This window comes from Rhodamnia argentea, chromosome 8, assembly GCF_020921035.1.
Source record: "Rhodamnia argentea isolate NSW1041297 chromosome 8, ASM2092103v1, whole genome shotgun sequence".
Lineage (NCBI taxonomy): Eukaryota > Viridiplantae > Streptophyta > Magnoliopsida > Myrtales > Myrtaceae > Rhodamnia > Rhodamnia argentea.
The window spans coordinates 8,919,632-8,937,406 of record NC_063157.1 but is presented as its reverse complement, the minus strand read 5'-3'; the positions used below and the strand labels follow the sequence as shown (position 1 = coordinate 8,937,406).

The following is a 17,775-nucleotide window of genomic DNA, read 5'->3' as shown; positions in this document are numbered from 1 at the left end:
ACGCCATTTGCATTTCCCCAAAGGCCCTTAGGTGAAAGGTATTTGCATTTCCCTAAAATCCTTTTCAAAGCCGAACCAAATGCAATCTCATATCAACAACAACACAATCGTGTCTATCACAAACAAGACGGAAAGAATAATCTTTTTGTAAATCGTGTCTAAATCCGTTAATTTAAGTGGGTTATACAAATTAATTTCGTGTCTGGTAGAGGACGGCATGATCATTAATCGTGACTCGCGGGTTGACAAGAAATTGGCCCAAGGACAATTAGGCTCTGTTTGTTTCACAAAAAAAATAAAATGATTTAGAAAATATTTTTCAAAAGATGGTTGCTCGAATAATTTATTAAAATGAATAAATGAAAAATATTTTTATCATCCGTGAAATTATTTAGACAAAGATTATTACTGATAATAAAAATATTTTTTATTAACTAATTATTTTAAGTGGATACTTTTTAAGTCGTTCATTTCTCGCGAATCCACTAGAGAGGCTTTAACTTCGATCCACACCTAAGTTGCTGTTGTGTTCAAGTCGAAATTGCCATCCTCATCTCTCGCTCCCGCACACGATTGCTGCTATCCTTACATCCAAACACCCCCGTTTCTTCGACGGCGAATCGTTAAAAACCTCCTCTCAAGTTTCCAATACCACCGCCCCTCTCTATAAAACCCTCGCGTGCCCCCTTGGCCTCGCTCTCTCTCTCTCTCTCTCTCTCTCTCTCTGCCGATTTGATCATTTTCTCTCCCATCGGAGTTCACTGAAAACCAACCCTCAAGCAATGGCCGACCCTCAAGCAATGGCGAGCACCGAGCCCGAGCACCAGCACAGAGAGGAAGAGGAAGCGCAGGCCGGCGAAGACGAGGACACCGGAGCTCAGGTCGCTCCCATCGTCAAGCTCGAGGAGGTCGCCGTCACCACCGGCGAAGAAGACGAAGACGCCATCCTCGATCTGTACGATCTCCATTTCTATCTTGGATCCCCACGATCGTCTGGTTTCTAGGTTTTTTTTATTTTATGGATCTCGAAGTCACGAAGCTTTTCTCCGATATTTTTTTTTTTTTTCACGTGTCTCTCTCTATCTGCTCGCGATTTGTAGAAAAGCGAAGCTGTATCGATTCGATAAAGATGGGAGCCAATGGAAGGAGAGAGGCGCTGGGACTGTGAAGCTCTTGAAGCACAAGGAGACTGGCAAGGTCCGGCTCGTCATGCGACAATCCAAAACCCTGAAGATCTGCGCCAATCATCTAGGTATGAGGCTTTGCGTTTGATTTTCCTGGTGTAATTGTGCTAGCTACATTGGATTTTTGCGCAGGTCTTTTGATTTTCGTGCCTGCGTTTGTGCATTTGGCTTTTGCAGTTTTTCCTACCATGACTGTTCAGGAACACTCGGGCAATGATAAATCGTGCGTTTGGCATGCGACTGATTTCGCTGATGGGGAACTAAAGGACGAGCTTTTCTGTATCAGATTCGGATCAGTTGAGAGTGAGTTTAGCTGATTCTCTGATCTTCTCTTGATGGGATTGGTGATTTAAGCTGGTTTTACTAGAAGTTTAGGATGAGCTCTTCTGCATCTGATTTGGATTGATTAATAATGTGTTAAGCAGATTCACTGATCTTCTCTTAACTTGGTGGCATTGATAGTTTAAGCTAATTGGACACAGATGCCGATAGGTGTGTGATGAAATAGCTTATCTCCATCTATTGCTGGTATTGGTGTAATGTGACTTTAGCATGCTGATTACACTGAGTTCACTGTACCGCATTTCCATAGATTGTGATTAACTACTGTTGTAACGTGTCCTTTTTCCGTTTGGTAGATGGATATTTTAATAGGTTTGTGCAATGCTTAAAAGATTTGGCGACTTCCACCTATAGTACGGTATTCAGGATTAGTCATCAACTGCTGTACTTATTAGCAATATGATGTAATGGGTGCGAAAGATTCCTATAGTTCGACTGCATCTATTCTCCTGTATTTCTGAAGCTGTTGCCTTCATCCTTTGTGCGAACATGAGTAGACCGTTCTTTCTCCTTGGGTAGCATTGGTCTTTGGGAGCGAGAGGCTTACTTATTCCTTATTTAGGATTTCAAATGTGACGTTGGATTCTTGTCGTGTGTGGGCCAGATCAAGTCCTCTTGTCTCTTTCTTGCATTTTGCCTTCATTGTTATCCTGAGTCAGTGGGGGCATATGATGGAAGCCAATTGAGCATCTATTCATTGTAGAAGCTCATAATGTTGAGCTGAGTAACAGTGAGCACTACTCCAGTTCGTGACAAGTAGTTTATCTAACCTGACTATATGAACACTTCTCTAGTCTAAATTAGCGAGTGAAAAATGTATGTTAGGTCTCTATATGCAACTATACTTCAATGACTACTATTGTTCTCATAATTTCAACCCGTCATGATTCCTATTAAAAATTTATATAGGGAAACGTTTCCAAATGGAACTCACTTTGTATGATGATCTCTATATTTGGGAGCTCTGGTTTCCTCAGGCAGAATTCGAGATCGAAAGTTGTTGAGGTGGATTTGGTTATAAGTGTTCTTGAGTCACTGTTACCTAACGATTGACCTTGTATGATAGTACACATGTATACTAGTTATTCGTAATTTATTCCCAATAATTGAAAATGCTGTCTGATTGTAAGCCTTATTATGGCATCTCTTCCGCTTGATTTCCAAGGTGTGCCTTATCTGGTGGTTGGTCAAGGTATATTGGAAGATCAAGTGTCAGAATGACGAAAAGTTCTCTTTGCCTTGTGTTCCGATTTACATTGCAGATTGCAAAACCTTCATGGAAAAGTTCCAGGAAGTTGCTGAATCCCAAAAGAAGAAAGAGGAAAACAAGGATGCTAGTGCAGCTGCCGGACTTCTTGAGAAGTTGAGTGTTGAAGAAAAGAAAACTGGAGATAAAGCTGGGGAAGAGGTGGCTGCTGCTTCTGAGGGGGAGAAAGAAACTAAATCCGACGGAAAACCTGATGCAGATAAGAAAACCGAGCCTTCTTCCTCAGCTTGAGGGGTTTCGACGTGTTCATTGCTCATTTTACATTAGCGACACGAGGAGGAAGATTTCGGACCTCTTGCGCTGCCCATCAGTTGCTTATCTTCATTCTGGTGAGAATCTTGGGGTTTTCTTCGTGGGCTGGAATGCAGTTGGTCGGTCCTTTGATTTCTTGGTCTGTCGGGGATCGGATGGATTCATGTTTTCATGTTGAGGGATGTTTGTCCAGTTCGGTTGTGCCAAATGTCCTACTAGGGTTTCTTCATACTATTTATTATCTTTTTTGTGTTGTTACAGTCGGTCGGTAGGTCATGGTCGTCAAATAGTGCACAAAAATGCCTTTGTTATTAGCAGAGTAATGTTGTGAGATACTAAATGATTTTGTGCAGTCAGAATTTGTCATTTTGTTAACTGTTGCAGTTGTTTCACGTCAAGAGAAACGATTTCGTGGTTGAGGAATCTGGATGTTGCAATGTTGCATGTATGAATTTAATATGATCGAAGGACTAGTATTGCCAAACTGATAGCACCATGCCACAGTCTAGGAGCATGTGGTGGCATAGTGGGGGGAGTTCTTTGACCTTGATCGGCTTGATCATGACCATAGGTTGAACGATAGGAGTGCCTGTGCCACCACACCTCGTCTTGGAATCTGTTCATAGTGTATCCAAAAGCAAGATAGATCCTCAGTCTCACATACTCAATGGTCCATGATGCAATAGACGATGCACGGTCCGACCGTTCCAAGGACCAACCTATGGCTTGAACTTTGCTGGGAACTGGTGACTAATGCACCTCACTTACCGTTGCTTTTACCCTACATTGAGAGGGATATGAGATGATAGTCTTTCTATTTTGCATCTTGCCTCAGTGGACATTCATGGCCTAAAATTGGAGTGACGTTGTCAGTTGTTTCTGCTTGCTTGTTATTTCCTCCAAGCTCCGGAATTTTCACTAAAGATTTAAAGTTCAATTTAATGTTCCTGCCAGGGTTTGCTTTTTTTTTTTTTAATCCGGTAGAGAGATTTTGTCTTTTTGAAGATGGTTGTTTGCGCAAGTTTGGAGAAAATTATAAAAAAAGTTTTAAATCTATTGTAATTGTGTTAATTCAGTTTTAATTTTTTTTTTGTTGATTCAATTTAAATTTTTTGCGATTGTGCTAATTCAGTCCATTTGGCAATTTTTGACTGGCCGGCGACAATTTTGTTTAAATAATTTATTATTTTTTTCTTTTTTCTTTTCTTTTTTTTCCCCTTTCCTTTTCTTTCTCCAGTCAATCGCCAGAACTCAGTGATCGGCTAGAGGGATGGTTGGTGAGCCTTGCCAACTCCGATTTGGCCACAGCGAGGTCGGCTAGCCAATCGCTGAGCTAGAGGAAGAAGAGGGAAGGGGAAAAAAGAAGAAAGGAAATAAAAAATATTAAAATGTTATGTGGTTGGCCGGGTTGGCATTCACATCAACGTTGATCAGAACGCCGGCCAGTTAAAATTCGCTAAAAAAAAAAGTTTAGGATTGAATTTGCGCAATTGTAATAGTTTGGAGATATTTTTGGTATTTTTCCTCATAAGTTTGAAGTATCATCCTGAAAACAGTTTCTAAGCCACGGGCCCTATTTCTTTTATGTTTAGTTTGTTTCAAAACTTCAAAGAGGACCGAAACATTCTTAACGATGATTACAGGGCACTGCGCACAAATGACTATGTAAAGTCAGCCGTTTGGAAACTTTGAGCCACACATTCGTCTCGATTTCGAACTTCCGATTGATTGAACGGGCGGGTTTGAGATTTCTATACTCACAAGGGACGAGAAGTCTTTAAGCATGACTAAGTTTTGAGAGCATATTATCTTTATCTTCAATCAAGGGATAAGGAAACAAGGGATTGAGGTAATACATGATTTCTTGTTGAAATTATTCGAAAGGCCGGTCGAACGTATTCTAAACTCGATAAAAAAGCATATTAACAGTGTAACCCGGCCTTCAAACCTTTGTTCTTTTCTTACGTAGGTCCTAATCTCTTTGATTGATAAGATCCAAAAGGTTTATCGATCCTGGGGATGCAAATCCATAATAGGCACCTAGAAATTTATCACTTTTCGAACGATCAACTTATGATCAACAACACAAGGCCGATTGTCTTTCTTTTCTTAGGGTTACCTCTCTTTCCCTCAACTTAGTCGCCGGCCCCTTCCTGTGAAGTTCCGTTTCTGATGGCGAGGGAGAGGTCCTTCCTCCTCTCTCTCTCTCTCTCTCTCTATCTCTCTCTCTCTCTCTCCTTATCTCTTCGTTCTCAAGAATTCTTCAAGACTTTTCGTTGATCCAGTGAAAGACGCTATGAATTGCTTTGCGAAAATATGGAGAGTTTTGTCTCAGTGAGTTCTGAAGACCGAAACACGAGCGCCTTTGAAAAATTTGCTTCTTGAGATCTGTTTGTTAGCTTTGGCTGTAGGTGCTTGCTTCTGAAAGTTGAATGCTCTGCAAGCCATCAAAACTCTTCTCCTGCAGGCTCAACGGTGGGCTTATTTGAAGAGATTTTGTGATCAACTGGTATCTACTTTGTGGCTAATCTCTCCTGTCTTCTATTCCGATTTGGAAATAAATTTGGGATTCGTAAGGCCTTAATTGTGTTTCTTCAATCTATTTGTGTTGTTACGTCTCTACGGTGATGGTGTTAGGGAGGCCGAACCCGGGTGTGCGCCGCCTTTTGGCAGAGCCGTAACTATTAGAGAGGAAAATCTCAACATGTGCTCATCACCGAGTGATGCAAGTTTCGGTGATTGGTTGTCGGTTGTATTATGATGCTGTGACAAATCCGTTTTTGAAGTTATGCATCTCTTTTTCATGTGAAATGAAAATCTTCTTTCGACTAAAAAAAAAAAAACAAAAACAAAAACCTTACCAACAACAAAAAGAGGAAAAGAAAAAGGAAAAAAAAAAAGGACGGTGTTGCCTTGAGTCCAAGCTTGTGAAACTCACATCTTACACTAGTTGTATCCTCTCTTTTCTCCTCTGCAGACACCATGCACAAGACTGCCCTTCCCATCTCACGCCTTCGTTTCCTTTTCAATGTCTCAAACTTTCAAATCAAATCGATGTGAATTTCACAACCATGCAATTTTGTCTTATACGTGATCACATGAATGCGCAATTATATCAACCGACACACCAGGCAATTTAAGGCGATTAACCTCTAATCGAACCCCCACAACAATTAACAGCCAAATTGGCATTCACAGCCACCAATTCATAAATTAATTAATCAATTGTAGCCGATCGATTATTTATTCTAATTTCAATTCCAATTGAGCACTCGTCTCTGACCTATCGCTCGCTCGCGATCAACCAATGCAATCAGTCAAATCAATCAATTCTACTCACCAATTAGCTATAGACAACCTAGCTAATTGACTAATCTTAACTAATTACTGTCATTTAGCCTAAACCACATTTCTATTTAGCCCGACCGTAATTAATCTACCTAAACATCATAATTAGCTAATTAAACTAGTCTGAACGCAATTAGCGTGCTAACCAAGAGTTAGGGGCTAACTCACAATTAAACTAGCTCGGGCGGTCTCAAAACGGGCGGCGACGACAACGAACTCGGCCCGGCCCGCGATGACGACTAACGGCCCAACTTAAGTTTCGGGCTTCCAACTCGGTCAAAGGTGGTCCACGGGACTTGGCGACACTCTGGGACAGCGGCACGGGACACGGGACGGCGGCCGGTGGTCGGAGCAGCGGCGGCCGGCAGTGAACAGCAACCGGCAGAGAAAAACAGAGCAGGACAGTGGGCGTCGGGGGCTGTTTTGTGGGGTTTCGGGCATCCGAAGGCTGGGGGAAAGGTTGGGCCACGGTCGGGGATCTCCGGGGGAGCTGCTGGTGGCGTTGGTGGCGGACGTCCAGAGGCGGCTGAACAGCGTCGCCCAGAAAACAAGGGCGGCGGTTCAGAAACAGGGGAGGCTGGCCGGGGCTCAATCCGAGCTCTACGGGCGGCGATCGGCTTCTGGAGACTTTGTGGGACAACTAGAGGTGGAGGGCGACGGTTTGGGGTGGTCGGCGGGCGGTGGGTCTCGGCGGAACGAGCTGGATAGGCAGCGGAGGCTCGGGCGACGGAAACAGGGCAGACGGGGCTTCGGGTTTGTTCCGGGGCTTTCGGGCGGCTCCGCGGCGGCGCACAGCTGTGAGTCGACGTCTGGAGGTCGAGGTAAAGTCGTCGAGGTGGCTGGTGGCGGTCGGAAGTGGCGCGGGGCGGCTGGGCAGCTCGGAACACCCACTGAGGCCGAAACAGGGCAGACGCGCGGGAGGGCTTCTGCACGGTTTTCCGGTGGTCTGCGGCGGCCGGACGAAGGTGGGACGGCGGCCAGTAGTGGGTTGAGGTGGTGGTGGTCAGAGATGGTGGTGGTGTCGCACAAAAATGGCCGGAGGAGGTGAGGTGTGCACGGTTCAGCTGGGAAGGGGGAGCTCGCGCAGTCAATAGGAGAGAGAGAGAGAGACTCTTTGACTGAGGGGGGCTGATTTGACCAAGAGTGGGCCCACAGGTCTCTTCCAAATTAAACATTTTCGTCTCATACGTATAATATCTGAGGGCGGTTTTGTAATTTGATAAATTGGGACTGATCGGATTTTTGACTCAACCAATTGGGAATAAAATTGGGAATTTCATGGGCTAGGTTCGGTCCGGAAAAGTTTAGGCGCGATGATTAAAAATCCTAAGTCGCGGTAACCACGATTTCGAGATCCAATCGAAACCGAACGACATTTCGGGACTAGTCCAAATTTGTCACTTACATCCTTGCGATCCAAAATTTGTACCGACTAAAATTCAATTTTCTCCCTTTTTATTGAATTCGGGCAAATTACAAAATTCGAATTTCCTGGGCGTCACAGCCTTGGAGTCCAAGCTTGTGAAATTCACATCTTACACTAGTTGTATCCTCTCTTTTCTCCTCTGTAGACACCGTGCGCAAGACTGCCCTTCCAATCTCACACCTTCGTTTCCTTTTCAATGTCTCAAACTTTCAAATCGAATCGATGCGAACATTTACTCCTAATCTCTCGCAGGAATCAATCTGGGAAAACCTCGTGTCGTGACCTCCTTACTCAGTGAATCTCTTGCCTTTCCTCCATGCAATGCAATCCTTCTTATCGAGCAAAAGCCATAACAAATCAATCCTAAACTTTAGTCTTAATGCATTTGACGATTTTCCAGTGTAGTCCCTTTTGATTGGGAAATTGTTGACATGGATGCCGGCCGTCCTACCTGGCACGGTGGGCCCTAACGTGGACAAATTCTGCATTTTATAAACGTCCTTTTAAAATATATAAAACAAGAATAAAACAAAAATTGAAACATCATCAACGTCGGCGCCGGCCGTGCCACGTCCACGCCAATGATTCCCCGCCAATTTTGGCCGAAAAGACTATATCGACGAATCGTCAAAATATTTAGGACTCGAATTAGCCGATTAAAAGTTTAGGATCGAATTGAGATTTGCACAGCAGATTTGCGATTCTTCCGATAATTTCCCCTAAATACATAGGTAAGAAACGTTGATGTACGACCGTCTTAGCTAAGAAATGAATCGAGATATATCAAAGCATCTAATCGATGTCGTTAAATCCTTGCGAAAAGGGCCAACTTTCGGATACTCGTCTAGCTCCAAACTTGCCAAAACCAGTCGATTTCTTGAACCCCACGTTACTGCCATGAAAAGACTGGTATGGCTTGGTCACAGATCCTTCTCCTAATCTGCCGCTTAAACTCTTCAACTGCCCTCTATACATACACCGTCTCCTCCTTCTTAGCTCCTCCACAAGTTAAAACTCCTATCTTCCTCTCTCGCGCGTACACATTCCTCCGGTGATTTTAGGACAATGGACTGCATGGTTTCTCCTCCGACGGACTCGTGCAACCCGAACGTCAACGACAACCTCCTCGGCTGCACCCCCATGAGCGGCAAGTGCTCCTCCGTCGTCCAGAGCTCCCACGCCCCCTCGGCCATGGCCTCCTCCGACGCCACCCTCGGCCGCCACCTCGCCCGCCGCCTCGTCGAGATAGGCGTGGCCGACGTGTTCTCCGTGCCCGGGGACTTCAACCTCACCCTTCTCGACCACCTGATCGCCGAGCCCGGGCTCAACAACATTGGCTGCTGCAATGAGCTTAACGCCGGGTACGCCGCCGATGGCTATGCGAGGGCTCGCGGGGTCGGCGCCTGCGTCGTCACCTTCACGGTCGGCGGGCTTAGCATCCTCAATGCGATTGCCGGGGCCTACAGCGAGAACCTCCCCATTATCTGCATCGTGGGAGGGCCAAACACGAACGACTACGGCTCCAATAGGATCCTACATCACACCATCGGATTGCCGGATTTTAGCCAAGAACTGCGGTGCTTCCAGACCGTCACATGTTATCAGGTAATGAGTGAAACGTCTGTTCAGATCCTTAACATTCAGCACAATTTCTAATTTGCTGATCCTTAACATTCGGCACAATTTCTTATGATCATGGTCGTTTCATTTGGGCAAGGAGGAAGGTTTTTGTAGGTCTAAACTCTGAGCAATCTCGAGCCCCATTCCGGTCATCATGCTGATAACTTTTGGGGCACTGCAGAACACTAACCTTGAGATCTGTTCGTTCCAATGAAGTCCTTTTGGATGATAATATAGGATTTAGTATGCATGTGTATGTGTCATGATGCCGGGATATTTGTAATCGCAATCGTGCTGCAGGCAATAGTCAATAATTTGGAGAACGCGCACGAACAGATCGACCGAGCCGTTTCGACGGCCCTGAAAGAGTGCAAGCCTGCGTACATAAGCATCAGCTGCAATTTGCCAGGCATTCCTCACCCAACTTTTAGCAGAGAGCCAATCCCATTTGCTCTGTCGCCGATGTATGTGCATGTTCTCTCTCCTATCAGCTTCCACTTCGAATCAGACTATTTCTAGTACTAATTCAATCTGTTTCCTGGGGGCGTGTTGATAATTTACTAGAATGAGCAATGAGTTGGGGCTGGAGGCTGCTGTCGAGGCCACGGCCGCCTTCCTTGACAATGCAGTGAAGCCTGTCCTGATAGGTGGACCGAAGCTCCGAGTTGCGAATGCCTGCGATGCGTTTGTTGAGTTGGCGGATGCGTGCGGTTACCCCATTGGAGTAATGCCGTCTGCGAAAGGCCTTGTGCCCGAACACCACCCTCACTTCATTGGCACGTACTGGGGGGCTGTCAGCACTGCCTTCTCCGCTGAGATCGTCGAGTCCGCAGATGCCTACCTGTTTGCCGGGCCTATCTTCAATGACTACAGCTCTGTGGGCTACTCGCTCCTCCTCAAGAGGGAGAAGGCGATCATTGTGGAGCCCGACCGGGTGGTCGTCGCCAATGGCCCCGCTTTTGGTTGCATTCTGATGAAGGACTTCCTGCAGTCCCTCGCGAAGAAGCTCAAGTTCAACTCCACTGCCTATGAGAACTACCGAAGGATCTACGTTCCCGAGGGGATCCCTCTCAAATGTGACCCCGACGAGCCCTTGAGGGTGAACATTCTCTTCCAGCACATACAGAAGATGCTTTCGCAGGACACGGCCGTGATTGCTGAGACCGGAGATTCCTGGTTTAACTGTCAGAAACTCAAGTTGCCCGAAGGATGCGGGTAAGCAACATTACCAGTCTAGTAGTGCTCCGTTGTTCGAATGATTGCTGACCCAAAAGGAACTCAAGTTGTGTTGCAGGTATGAGTTCCAAATGCAGTATGGATCAATCGGGTGGTCCGTTGGCGCTACGCTTGGATATGCACAGTCGGTGCCGGACAAGCGAGTCATTGCTTGCATCGGTGACGGGAGCTTCCAGGTTAACATGTTTCTCATACGCCGGTCATTGGAAGTTCAATAATTATTTATAAGTCCTTGCAAACAGCCCATATCCTTGACTGGGCATCGCTTTGTCGTTTGATCTTTAAATCCTCTCCTTAAGCTTTTGCAAAGGACTAATCGAACGTAAACTTGAGCAATACCACTCAATCTGCAACATCTAATTCTCTGCATCTTGCAGGTGACGGCACAGGACATCTCAACTATGATACGATGTGGCCAAAAGACCATTATCTTCTTAATAAATAACGGCGGGTACACGATAGAAGTTGAAATCCATGATGGTCCATACAATGTGATCAAGAACTGGAACTACACTGGCTTGGTGGACGCCATCCACAACGGTGAAGGAAACTGCTGGACCGCAAAGGTCAGTTCGATTACAATGCCATGAAGCGTCATTACTATTGCAGCTTACAATATTTTCAACTTGCAAGTACTGGTGAAAAAAAATATGAAGAACAAGTCATGGCCGTCTTTTGTGCAGGTGCATTGCGAGCGGGAACTTGTGGATGCAATTGCGACAGCTACGGAGGAGAAGAAGGATTGCTTGTGCTTCATCGAAGTTATCGTCCACAAGGATGACACCAGCAAAGAGTTATTGGAATGGGGTTCTCGGGTGTCTGCAGCCAACAGCCGTCCGCCGAATCCGCAGTAGAACAACTGAGCTGAGATTCCAAACTTCATGAGTTTTTGCCGCTTCCCTAGTTTCATCATCTCCCCCTTTTATTTCGAACTCCTGTTGCATTGGCTTCAATGGTCAGTTCTAGTCCAAACAAGATTTAACCATTGCAATTAAAGCCGAATATTTCCTTTAATCTGTTCCATTACCTTTCATCGTGCCTCATCAAGTCGAGAATTGATTACTGTGAATTAGGTCTATGCCCTCAAGATCCAAACTTCTGAACGAATCGCGACGAAAATCTGCAAGCATCCCTGTAAGGAATAAAACTCAACCATGTTCGCTAGTCAGCAGAGACTGGTGAGATTGGCAAATAGAACATGTTACATATTGGTCAGATCTGAGAGCCATAGGGATGCTGAACGTCAGGTGGCTGAATTAGGTCTATGACCTCAAGATCCAAACTTCTGAACGAATCGCGACAAAAATCTGCAAGCATTCCTGTAAGGAATAAAACCCAACCATGTTCGCTAGTCAGCAGAGACAGGTGAGATTGGCAAATAGAACATGTTACATATTGGTCAGATCTGAGAGCCATAAGGATGCTGAACGTCAGGTGGCTGAATCTTGCTCAGTACCACGCTTTGTTGGTAAAGGGTCTTGAAAAAGGAAACTAAGAAATAAAAGACGGTTCAAATAGAGATTTCGGTTCGTCGATGTGTTTGGAATCAGTTCCCATAATTATTTATAGGCCAAAAGCAAAAATTTTCGAGTTCAATGGCTGCTGGATATGAATCCAAGTGCGGAGTTACTGATATTCGTCGGAAAGGAATTTGAGGAGAGTTGTTCATAAACACAACCCAAGCCAACCGAGAACAGCTCCTCCATATACAAGGAAGACTTCATACTGTATAGAGGGACATAGTCAAATCATTCGATTATGTTCACTAGAGCACCCATCAATTACATGTTCTTAATAGATCGTTGTCTGTCCTTTGTTGGTTGTTGCCGATCTAAAGTATCGGAGGAACGGTTGTGACTCCAGTTCTTCACACATCCTTACTCGGGCATCCTTTGCCTTTGGTAAGCAGATTTCAGTTCCAGGACCAGAGCGCAAACTCATACTTGGACGGACACAATAACTTACCCAAACAATGTCGGACTCGAAATCTTTTCTGCTAGCACCAAAACACGGTTTGAATCTCACCGTGTTTGATTTGTTTCAAGGCAACTTGATATTCGTTCATGACACCCAAAACCAACCCCAAATCGCCAACACTTTGCTTAGACTACCTCTCGCTCATCAGGTCCCAGGAATGGACTAATCCAGAGACATATATCAGTATTGAGCTGTGCCGGACCCAGACCAAAGCTTCTACTTCAGGACCGACTTTCCACATTTAATCCACCGAAAAGATAAGGCAACAACGATCTCCATGAGATGAGATTACCTGAACCCAAAGTGCCAGTAATGCAATGGAATGCCCGAGACCAACGGCTGCGTCAGCAGCTCTCTTGCAATAAATGTCTGCAACTGCCTACAGAACTGAGAATGAAATATGAACCACGCAAATTGAGTGGAAACCAACCAGAAAGACAAGACCTAAACATATATGTAGTCTTCTTCTTTCAGACAAGTTCCCTTGGTCCTGGGGCATGTATTGGCAAAGAGCTTTGGTGAAAGGAAAGGCAAGAGTCTGCTTAAGTTTGAGCGGTTAAGGAACCTCAAGGATTGATTAGGTCACATGTCCCGACCAATCCACTTATCAGCCCTCTCACCAGTACACTTCTATTATCATACGGCAAGTGGCAGGTCCATGAGGTTCCCTAGCCATTAGGGAATTCTGAAAGAAGGGCTATGAGCATCAGATCACAGGCCTTGGGGGCCCTACAACCGCGAAAACGATGCATCAGATCGAATCATCGTGGTTCTGAAAATCTAATATCTCTCTCCCGCTCCGGTCTATCCTTATTCTCTGGTGTCGGGGAAATTTCGCGGACACCTTCTATACTTAGGTAAGGTTTGACGGAATCTCCCGCTTGGGTAATCTCGTCCGCCCCTCTGCCGCAAGTAACTTCTGTAACTCAGTGAAATTTCGAATTCTTGTTTGCAACCCCTCGAAGATGTTCATTGAATGCTACTGAAGTAAGTTTTAAGTGGTGTCTGCAAAATTTCCCATAATGGGTAATTGCTCTAGCCGACCTACAAAGCAAAGTCCTGTCGGAAAGTACAGACGCTTGGGCTTTTCTTGGGTTTATTTGGCTTCAAAGTTTAATAATATCACTATTGTTGTCTCCTCTCCTTATCGACAGATCACAATGAACTTACAGTGTTTAACCACATTATAGCCTCTGAGCATTATGGATCGGACAACGGAGTACAGATCTGATCTTCAAAGGTGACTGTGAGAGCAACGCGTCACCTTTGGAAAACCCAATGATCAAAAGCAACGTTCTTCGTATGATTGCCTTGGTTACAAGAATTTTTTTTATCAAACGTGAACCAAATACAACTGGTAGAAGTGTGATTTTGCAGGCTCCTAGCAAAATATCTGCTAAGTCACTCTTGAGCTATAAGAGTTGCACCAACTACTAAATTGCTCTGTACTCCCTTTGTGCCCCTCAAGAATGAAAGAGCAAACAGGTAAAAGTAACAAGAGAAAGAAAATCAGTAAGATCTCATTCTGGTAGGCAGTACTAATCAGGAGCTTTTCCTTTTCCTTTTCCTTTAATTTTCCACTGCCAGCAATCAGCATCACTGCACTGCAAAATTTTGCTTTTTCCTCTGTTTTCTCATCACATATTTTCTTCCCGATTTCCCTCCATTCTCTGGCATTGCTTCACAGGAAAGAAATCAGTACGTGCCCATTTGCTACCATAGAGATAAATCCACATCAATTCACATGGCTCTCATTTAAAGGGCAAGAAAAACTCAGTGCCTGATTGACCCTTGTTGCCACCCTCTCCCATTCTTGATCCAACACCTGGAAAAGAGGAGGGCAATCAATCATACTCTCTCACAGTTTGTGCAGCTAGGATTTTGCAATCAGTCCTGAATCATTTGTGCCTCTGGGCCAATCATAATCAGACCCCAAGCTTTAAATGTAGAGGAAACTTCCTTGCCTTTGAACAGTTGTTTCCAGGTCAATGCAAGTTCAAGAATTTTCTTTTCACAGGTAATTGGATGGAAAAAAGGAACCAGCACAGTGAAAGCACAAAAACAAAGAATTTAATGGTACACCTACCATGGCTTCCTAGGGACAACTACCGGAAAAAAAAAAAAAGCGCCTTGTAGCTTTTGTGCCTGAAAGCCCAAGATCTCTCAACTCACCTAAATTGCCATATAAAAAAAACAAAGGTCAACAAGCTAATCATCGTAGCCAACAAAAGCTAGACTGTGCAAAGGTCTGAAACAACCTTGTCTGCAGCACTAGCCTTCGGTGGCCCGACTGCCATTGCCACCGCATTGAGGGGCATTGTCGTAAACAGGCATTGCTCATTCAGTATTTGGTGAAACATCCCTTACTTGAGAAATAAGGCTATATATAAGGTAAGGAGGTCCTAACATGTCCAGTGTCGCTAGTCCTGCCTCTTCTAAAGGTGAAGATAGACGACGGAGAGAAAATGCCACGAGAAGGCGATGACTCGGAGATCGCCTTGCTCAGGATACAACTTGAAGCTTGTCTGGCAAGGAATGTTTCCCTGGAGAAAGAAAATCAGGAGTTGAGGCATGAAGCGGCGCGCCTAAAGTCGCAGATAAGCTCCCTCAAGGCGCATGATAACGAAAGGAAGTCCCTTCTCTGGAAGAAGATACAGAACTCACTAGAGATCGAAAATGCGTCTCTGCAGAAACCAACTGCTAAGTTAGCGGAACGTGATTCGCCGGCTGAGAACTTATCTCCGAGACAGGCTTTTGCAGCTAAAAAGGATAGAGAAGAAAGGATCCCGATTCCTCCCCCAAAGCCTAATGCTAACGTTGCTTCCTTCAAGGATGAGAACGGGAAAAAGTCGCCATCGGCACCAGCACCGCCGCCGCCGCCGCCACCATCAAGATCACTTTCAGGGATCCGAGCAGTTCGCCGTGTGCCGGAAGTGGTGGAGCTGTACCGTGCGCTGACGAGGAAAGATGCACGGAAGGAGAACAAATCCAACCCAACAGGAGTACCCACAGTAACATTCACTAGGAACATGATCGGAGAGATCGAGAACCGCTCTTCTTATCTCTCGGCTGTAAGTTTTAGCAGCTAATTTTTTGCATGTAACAGTATATGACAAACACCGCCTTTGGTTCAAAACACATAGTTGTGCACAGATTAAATCCGACGTGGAGAGACAAGGGCAATTCATCAATTTCCTAATCAAGGAAGTGGAATCGACAGCCTTCAAAGATATGACCGATGTGGAGGCGTTCGTCAAGTGGCTGGATGAAGAACTATCATCCCTGGTTGACGAGAGGGCGGTCCTGAAGCATTTCCCGTGGCCTGAAAGAAAAGCAGATGCCATGAGGGAAGCGGCTTTTAGCTATCGGGACTTGAGGAACTTAGAATCTGAAGTTTCTTCGTTCCAGGACAATCCCAAGGAGCCCTTCATCCCGGCCCTGAGACAGATGCAAGCATTGCAAGACAGGCGAGCATGTATAAGAATTTATCATCTTCTCCATGTGTCCGTTGCAGAAGTTGTTTATTGATTGCGTGATTCTAATTTCACATTCCCAGGTTGGAGCAAAGTATTAACAACGTGGAGCGGACGAGAGAGAGCATGAGTAAGAAATACAGGGATCTCCAGATTCCTTGGCAATGGATGCTGGACACAGGACTGATCGGTCAGGTAGGCAGCTTTTGAACAGGAAAAAACTAAGCAAAATATTGTTGCAACCCAACTTACGATGCCAAATTCAAGTAGGCTGCTAGTTCAAATCATTGACACAATCACCTAAAAGAGCTTCCAAATTGTTGCTACACCGAAATTGTCACTTCACTATAGTTAAGAGCAGAGCTTGAGGCGCTTCTCCTGTCTCTGGCAGATGAAGCTAAGCTCGATGAGACTTGTGAAGGAATACATGAAGAGGATAGCCAGAGAAATGTGCTCTAGCGAATGCTCGCAAGAGGACAACCTTACGCTTCAAGGGGTTCGCTTTGCTTTCCGAGTGCACCAGGTAAACTAAGCACCGAAAAGACACTTTTCCTCTCTATATGTATGGGCGTATCTAAGTTTCGACAATTCAGTTCGCAGGTGGTTTTGACGACGAAGCCATAGGTGCATTTGAACTACTGAAGAAGGCTGGCTTGGGTTATCAGAAACCACAAAATATGGCCACGGACTTGTAATCATGTGTTGTTGGTCAGGTCAGGGCCACTATATAGGCTATTCGTATAGAAAATTTTCCCGTCTTTCCGTTTTTCTATGTTTCGGAAAACGAGTAAACGAAAGCCTCCTAGAGTCACTCGCTATAGCTATTGTATGCACTCAAACCATCTCATATCTTTTACACACTTCTGGTGAAAATCCAGACAGGAATGAGCTTCACTGATGAAAGAACAGTTTGGATAAGTTCTGTGTCAAAATCTTCTGTTAGGACAAATATCATCTGGAAGATAGGACGATTGATTCATCTAATGTTAGCTAAGCCTCATTTTTGTTAGATCTTACATCAGAAAACTGGTTTCACTGAGCACATTCGAACCGATCGTATGATAACATGGATGAGTCAGTCACACCAATATCGCAAGTTGAATGCATACCAGTCAACCATGCTATATACAAGTAACTACGACCGAGCTTGAGTCTATATCACGAGGTCATTGTCCTGTATCTTAAACAGAATTGGCGTGCATATTGGGTAACCGCAGACTGCAGACGAAGAGGATGCCTTGTAATAGGAGTATAGAGTAGATGCATCATGTTTGTTGTTCCCCAATGGTAGGGAATTACAATTTCATTGCCAAAGCTTTTGAGTCACGTCCAGATTACTTAAGTCGGAGGATGACATCGGTTATCAATAGTTGCAATCATCATTACCCTTAAGGAATTTTTTTCTCTTCATTCAATGTTTTTGTATGAAGACCCTCTAGCAGTCCATCATCTCTTGGTTAGTTGACCCTTCTGATGAAGAAAGCCGGTACTATTATACCGCTGATGCAGGACACAGACTGGAGAAGATCGAAGAGCGAGTGCAACACTTCAAAATTCTTCTCAATCTATTTGAGAATGAACAGTCGCCAACATGCCATGTCAATCCATACCCTATAATCGCAAAGCTAAATGAAGATTTATCTCATATTT

The 17,775-nt window shown here is 44.8% G+C and overlaps 3 protein-coding genes across 4 annotated transcripts; all 3 read left to right on the top strand.

Moving 5' to 3' along the window:
- Positions 1 to 732: 732 nt before the first annotated feature.
- LOC115736685 (ran-binding protein 1 homolog b-like) lies at positions 733 to 3,420 on the top strand. Its single transcript, XM_030668513.2, has 4 exons — positions 733 to 955; positions 1,101 to 1,252; positions 1,362 to 1,487; positions 2,789 to 3,420. The coding sequence occupies exons 1-4, from the start codon at positions 783 to 785 to the stop codon at positions 3,022 to 3,024; spliced, it is 687 nt and encodes a 228-aa protein (XP_030524373.1). The 5' UTR covers positions 733 to 782; the 3' UTR covers positions 3,025 to 3,420.
- A 5,421-nt stretch (positions 3,421 to 8,841) lies between these two features.
- On the top strand, positions 8,842 to 11,686 carry LOC115736679 (pyruvate decarboxylase 2-like). The gene is made up of 6 exons (XM_030668505.2): positions 8,842 to 9,424; positions 9,740 to 9,903; positions 10,004 to 10,654; positions 10,734 to 10,851; positions 11,053 to 11,241; positions 11,359 to 11,686. The coding sequence occupies exons 1-6, from the start codon at positions 8,885 to 8,887 to the stop codon at positions 11,527 to 11,529; spliced, it is 1,833 nt and encodes a 610-aa protein (XP_030524365.1). The 5' UTR covers positions 8,842 to 8,884; the 3' UTR covers positions 11,530 to 11,686.
- A 3,227-nt stretch (positions 11,687 to 14,913) lies between these two features.
- LOC115736569 (protein CHUP1, chloroplastic) lies at positions 14,914 to 17,104 on the top strand. Of its 2 annotated transcripts, none has more exons than XM_030668324.2 (5): positions 14,914 to 15,723; positions 15,806 to 16,119; positions 16,209 to 16,320; positions 16,517 to 16,648; positions 16,726 to 17,104. In XM_030668324.2, exons 1-5 carry the CDS (start codon positions 15,118 to 15,120, stop codon positions 16,747 to 16,749), a joined length of 1,188 nt encoding a protein of 395 aa, XP_030524184.1. In that variant the 5' UTR covers positions 14,914 to 15,117; the 3' UTR covers positions 16,750 to 17,104. The 2 variants fall into 2 exon arrangements, with proteins under 2 accessions (XP_030524184.1, XP_030524182.1); XM_030668322.2 differs by having other exon boundaries at positions 14,921 to 15,723; positions 16,719 to 17,104.
- The last annotated feature ends 671 nt before the right edge of the window (positions 17,105 to 17,775 follow it).